Source organism: Nannospalax galili, unplaced genomic scaffold (genome assembly GCF_000622305.1).
Source record: "Nannospalax galili isolate Female #2095 unplaced genomic scaffold, S.galili_v1.0 scaffold809, whole genome shotgun sequence".
NCBI lineage: Eukaryota > Metazoa > Chordata > Mammalia > Rodentia > Spalacidae > Nannospalax > Nannospalax galili.
Window position 1 is genome coordinate 909,734 of NW_008360015.1, and position 6,589 is coordinate 916,322.

The 6,589-nt window shown below is 45.5% G+C and overlaps 1 protein-coding gene across 3 annotated transcripts in view; it reads left to right on the forward strand.

Moving 5' to 3' along the window:
- LOC103726449 (radial spoke head 10 homolog B) overlaps positions 1 to 6,589 on the forward strand; it is a 64,347-nt gene that overhangs the window by 54,337 nt on the left and 3,421 nt on the right. For all 3 annotated transcript variants that reach the window (XM_029559139.1, XM_029559137.1, XM_029559138.1), the window contains 2 exons: positions 185 to 304; positions 2,957 to 3,047. In XM_029559139.1, coding sequence (XP_029414999.1) covers positions 185 to 304; positions 2,957 to 3,047 — 211 coding nt within the window. The remainder of the gene's footprint in view (positions 1 to 184; positions 305 to 2,956; positions 3,048 to 6,589) is intronic.

Below are 6,589 nucleotides of genomic sequence, written 5' to 3' on the forward strand. Positions count from 1 at the left end.
TTCTATGAGAATGTTTTGTGTGTGTTTATATAAGCGCGCCAGGTGCTTACTGTATACCAATGAGACATCATTAAAGAGGAGCGTGTGTGTGTGTGTGTGTGTGTGTGTGTGTGTGTGTGTGTGTGTGTGTACATACCTGTATGCACCTCTCTGGAAACCATAAATTCACGATTGTCTTCAATAGAGCATCTACAGGAGTCCAAGCTCCATCACAAGCCACGACTCTGACGTCCACTTCAGCAGCACCAAGTATTCGACAGAGAAGTTAGGAGTCTTGCCTGATAGTAAAATCAGGAAATCAGAGGTTGGTGTTTGCAGCATGCCATGTCCTGACCACACAGTTGTAGTGTTGATGACAACTCAGTGGTCACTACATGAGGTGCGCTCTTCTATGCACTGTGGCCTCACAGGCTAATGGGGATTCGAACAAATGAATGACAGTAGCTCTCATTTCCAGGGCCCTGGCAGCCAAGTCATTCCTGGGGGTCAGCTCACTTGGAGGCCCTAGATGAACTTCAGGCCTCGTTGTTACTTCTTGGGGCCTGTGCTCATATACTGTCCTGGTTTGATTTCTGTTGCTGTGATAAAACACTGACCAAAAACAGCCTGGGGAAGAAAGAGTTTATTTGGCTTATACTTCTAGGTTACAGTAAATCATTGAGGGAAGTCAGGGCAGGAAACTAGAAACCATGGAAAATGGGGCTTACTGGCCTATTCTCAGCTTGCTTTCTTTAAATTTTTTTTTGATTTAGTTTTATTTTATGTATATGAGTCTTTTGCCTGCATGTATGTAAGTGCACTTGTAAGTACAATGTCTGTGAAGGCTAGAAGAGGGTGTTGGATCCCCTGGAACTGCAGTAATGGATGGTTATTAGCCATCATGTGAGTGCTGGGAACTGAACCAAGGTCCTCTGCAAGAGCAGCCAGTGCTCTTAATTGTTGAGCCATTTCTCCAGCCCCTCAACTAATTTTCTTATATGGTCCAAAACCACCTGCCTAGGGATGGTGCTTCCCACAGTGGACTGGGCCCTTCTGCATCAATTATCAGTCACCTCCCCCTGCCCCCAACCCCCGCCAATTACACAGACATGCCCACAGGCCTGTCTGTTTGGGAGAATTCAATTGAGGTTCCCTCTTGCCAGGTGACTAGGTTGTGTCAGGTTGACGATAAAAACTAACCAGCACATATACTCAGTGAGCAGTAGAGCTGGAAGTGGGAGGATGACTGTTCCTGGGCAGTTTGATTCTGGAATCTGCACCTGTTATTGTGAGCTAGACTCTTTTACAATTATGGAGCATATGAAAGGGGCCTGGATGATTTGGAGCAAGATAGAACAGGAAGCCAACAGAGCAGAATGTCTGTCAGCAGGCTCTTTGGTGTTACTACCAGTGAGGAAGCTCTTAGAACCATCATGGTCAGAGGTGACAGGCGACAGTGACTTAGAGTGAGAGTGGGGAAGAAGCTCAAGACCAAGGGGCTTGGGGGGGGAGTGTGAGATTTGAGAGGGCAAGAGAAGGCAGAAGTGAGTCTGGGACTGGAAGAACAGAGAGAGTTGCTATTTAATAGGATGTTGAAAACCAGAGTTGGAGAAGGGATGAGATGGGGGTGGGGGACAAAATTTAAAAGTTGATTATGGATGTGCTTAAAGGGCCTGGTTAGGCAGGCATGCAAGTGGTAACGGCGAGTAACCAGGCTGGGCACAAGAGCATAGTACAAGAGTAAATTCCATCTGGACACAGAAACGCCTGCTGCAGCAGACACGTGCTCACTAAAATGGGAAAAGGTTGCTCAGCAGGTCAAGGTGCCTGCCACCAAGCCTGATGACCTGTGTTCCAGCCCCAGAACCCACATGAAAGGAGAGAAACAACTCCCAAAAGTTGTTCCCTGACCTCTATGCATGTGCTGTGGTGCATACTGACACACAAATGAATGGATGTAATATTTATTTTAAAAATTGCCAGTAATGACTCTAAGTACAGGTAATTGCACATAGTTAAGTGTTTTCCTAGCAGACCCAGGAGAGATAATCAAATCTTCAGGTTTGGTGGGAGACCTTCAGAAGATGCATGAACTGTTTAATTCCCAGTAATCACATAGTGGCTAACAACCATCTGTAACTCCAGTTACAGGAGACCTGACACTCTTTTCTGATCTCTACAGGCATTGCATGACACAGGTACACCTGCTTACATGTAGGCAAAACATTCATATACACAAAAAATGTTAAACAAGAAATAAAAAAATTTTTTGGTCTTTTTGAGACAGGGTCTCCCTGTAGCCCCAGCTGACCTGGAACTCGCTATGTAGACCAGGCTGGCCTCAAACTCAGAGATCCACCTGCCTCTGCCTCCCAAGTGCCGGGATTAAAGGCGTGCACCACCACGCCTGGCTAATAAAATATGTTTTAAAGAAAGAATAGCCTCATTCCCACCTGGGTTACAGTACTGAGTTGAAGGCCTGCGTGGGCTACACTGAGAGAACAAGCAAAACAAAACAAAACAAAATAAAAACATTGGAGCAGGACATATTGGTGCACACTTGTTAGCTCAGCACCCTGTGGGCCAAGGCAGGAGGACTGCAAATTTGTGGCTAGCCTAGACTATGAGACCCTGTCTCAAAAAGCAAAACTGGGAGTTGGAGAGATGATTCAGAGGTTAAGAGCATTGACTGACCCAGGTTCGGTTCCCAGCACCCACATGGCAGCTAACAACCATTCATAACTCCAGTTCTAGGGGATCTGATGCCCTCTTCTTGCCTTTGTGGGTACTGTATGAACAAGGTGCATTTACACATAGGCAAAACACTCATACACATGAAATAGAATAGGTAAATTTAAAAAACCCAAAGAGGAAAAGCTTCATTAGTAATTTTTTAAGTATTTATAATGTAGAAGACTAGTTTTAGCTTATAATGCTGCAGAAATAATATTTTGCTTTATTTTTTTAAACATAAAAGTCCAAGGTCAAGAAGTCCCTAAGTGATGACAGAGGCTCCAAAATGAACTTCAAACCTCAAGGAAAAGGACTGGTTTTTGTGTCTCAACATGGTGAGTGTTTTAACCAGAGAACTTTCATGTCCAAGAGCCGTTACTTGTAAGCTATATACGGTTACAGTCTATGGAACTTTACCTGTGTCTTTTGACTTTTGGGCATGCAGGCAGTACTGAGGATTGAACTAGAGCCCCACATGTGCTAGGCAAGCGCTCTAACACTGAGCTCTAGCTCCAGCCTTACACACACCTTTTGGTTCACTTGTCTCTAGCTTCCTTTGGCCAGAGGAGCCTGCTCTTAGCATAGGGTCTCACTGCTGACTGCATCCGTAGGTTCTCTCTCTCTCTCTCTCTCTCTCTCTCTCTCTCTCTCTCTCTCTCTCTCTCTCTCTCTCTCTCTCTCTCTCTCTCTCTCTCTCTCTCTCTCTCTCTCTCTCTCTCTCTCTCTCTCTCTCTCTCTCTCTCTCTCTCTCTCTCTCTCTCTCTCTCTCTCTCTCTCTCTCTCTCTCTCTCTCTCTCTCTCTCTCTCTCTCTCTCTCTCTCTCTCTCTCTCTCTCTCTCTCTCTCTCTCTCTCTCTCTCTCTCTCTCTCTCTCTCTCTCTCTCTCTCTCTCTCTCTCTATATATATATATATATATATGTGTGTGTGTGTGTGTGTGTATTTTTGGGGGGGTAAAGGAATTTATGTATCCCAGGTTAGCCTCTAACTATGTAGCTGAGAATGACCTTGAACTTCTAATCCTCCTGCCTCTACCTCCCAAGTGCTGGGATAATGGGTATATGCCATTATTTCTGTTTTATGTGGCACTAGGAATGGAATCCAAGGCTTTGCGCATGCTAAGCAAGTATGCTACTGACTGACCTACATCCCCAGGCCCTCTCTTTCTATTTTTAAAGATCTTTAAGTTTAAAACAATAAACACAGGTTGGAGTGATGGCTCAGTGATTAAGAGCACCAGCTGATCTTACCAGAGGACCCAGGTTCAGCTTCCAGCACTCTTGTGGCAGCAAACAACCATCCCTAACTTCAGTTCCAAAAGATCCAATACCCTCTTCTGGCCTCCACAGGCACTGCATGCATGAAGTGCACATACATACATGCAAGCAAACATTCAGACATATAAAATTAAAATAAATAAATCTTTAAAAAAAGAAACATTTCTATCCAATGCTTCAGATTCCTCTGGCCATAACCTTTCTTCTCTTTCCCAGAGAAGGACTTTTTTCTCTCCTCACCCCCTACCCTACCTGTCTGCAAAGGCTTCCAGCCTCAGCCCCCTAGGGGTCAGGGCCCCCTAAGGCTACTGTGGAGGCCCACTTACTGGGGTTTTTGTCTACTGTGTCACTGGCCTGCTCAGCTGCATCTGGCCTCGCTCCATGACACAACAGACCCGACGGTGGCTTCCTTAGGGAGCTGTGGCCATGGTATATGGCTCTGCATCAGTACCCCCTCCCCCTAGCACTTTCTTCCTTAATGGCTCATCCCCATCAGTGTACACACATGCAAGCACCCTGCATACACCCTCTATGTACCCCACATGTACTCTGTACTACATTCAGTAAGATTTTCTATGGCACATTCCCCTCTAAACCTACTGCTGTCTCTGCACCCTTGCTGATGAAAGGCTGCAAGATGCATCTCCTCCCCTGGCTCCTCTGGCTCTCCTTTAGCTCGCCACTGCCCAACAGCTGCCCATCCTCATCAGTGACTTCTGTGTTTCAGCCTCCACTAATCCTGTCCTGTCAGTATTCAGGAAAGAGCAGCCCCAGACTCTGCCTCCCTCTAGAGAACACTCCTTGTTCTCTTTTCCTCTGGAGTGAATCCAAAAGTTCAATGAATTCTTCAGTGGTGACCAGCATCCTCTTTGAGGACCATACTTACTGAAGACCCTTCCAAAATCAAGACATATTGTTCACATGACAGAAACAGAGCTCTAAAGGGAATCCCAATTAATGCCTCCAATTTTTTTTACATTTATTGTGTGTTTGTGCCACAGTGTGCGTGTGTTAAGTCAGAAGACAATTTGTCTCTCTCCTTCCCATGTGGGTCCCAGGGATTGAACTCAGGTCACCTGACTTGGTAGCAAGCACATTACCCACTGATCCACCTGCCAACACTGCCACTGTGCCCAGTTTGGCAACTGATCTTAAGCTCCAGCTGTACCTTTGTCCTGGACCTTCCTGGCCACTCCTTTTACATTGTTTGAGCATCTAGTATGTGCCAGCTGCTGTGCCTGTGGCTACTGCTCTTTCTGCTCTCACAGCCATTCTCCCGACCCACAAAATCCCGCTTCATCTGCTGACTGCAAGTGAGTGCTGTAACACTGTCCTCAAACTAGGTCCCCAGTTGAGAGGGAATACAAGATGTGATCCTTCGTTTTCAAACTTGTTCTGACTTTAAAAATTAGAGTCCTGGATTGCACAATTCCATTCTCTGAATTTTATTTTATTTTTTATGGTGGTAGGGATAGAATCTAGGCCCTCACACATGCAAGTGCTTACCATTGAGCTACAAGCCCAGTGCCAACTCTTTTAATTTTAAATTTTGTCACATGACTAGGAAAAAAAAGTTAAACTAGGTATGGTGGTGCATGCATTTAATCCCAGCACTTGGCAGAGGCAGGTGGATCTCTGTGAGTTCAAGGCCAGCCTGGTCTACAAAGTGAGTTCCAGGTCATCTGGGGCTACAGGGAGACTCTGACTCAAAAAGATTAAAAAAAAAAAAGATAAAAAAAATATGTGTGTGTGTGTGTGTGTGTGTGTGTGCATGTGAGTGCAGGTGCCTGAGGAGGCCAGAAGAAGGCACTGGATTTCCTGGAGTGAGTTACAGGAAAGTGTGCCAGCCAATATAGGTGTGGGGAACTGAACTTTGATCCTCTGGAAGATTAGTACACTCTTAACTGTTGAGCCATCTCTAGCCTCAGGTTAGGATTTCTTTCTTTTTTTAATTTTATTTATTATTTTATTTTATGTGTATGCGTATATTGCCTGCACCCATGCTGTGCAATGCCCATGGAGGACAGAAGAGGCTGTTGGATCCCCTGGAACTAGAGTTATGGACAGTTGTTAGTTGCCATGTGGGTGCTGGGATTCGAACCCAGGTCTTCTGCAAGAACAGCCAGTGTTCTTAACTGCTGAGCCATCTCTCCAGCCCCATGTTAGGATTTCTTAACAGGCTAGAAGAACTTCCAGGTGTGGTGGGGTGTACCTGTGATCCCACCACTTGGTAGGTAGAGGCAGGAGAATCAGAGGAATTCAGGGTCCTTGTCAGCTATAGAGTTAAGTGTAAGAGAAGCCTGACCTACATGAGACTCTGTCTCAAAACAAAACAAAACAAAAACGACTGGAAAAAATATAATGATTTAGAAGAATTAGCTATCATTTAGCTCAGACAAGACAGGAAGAAAGGGAGCTCAACAGTTAAGTACTGGCTGTTCTTGCAGAGGACCTAGGTTTGATTCCCAGCAGCCACAGGGCAGCTAACAACCACCTGTAACTATAGTTCCAGGGGATCTACTCCCTCTTCTGGTCTCTGGGAGCACTGAATGACACAGGTGGAAGGAAGGAAGGAAGGAAGGAAGGAAGGAAGGAAGGAAGGA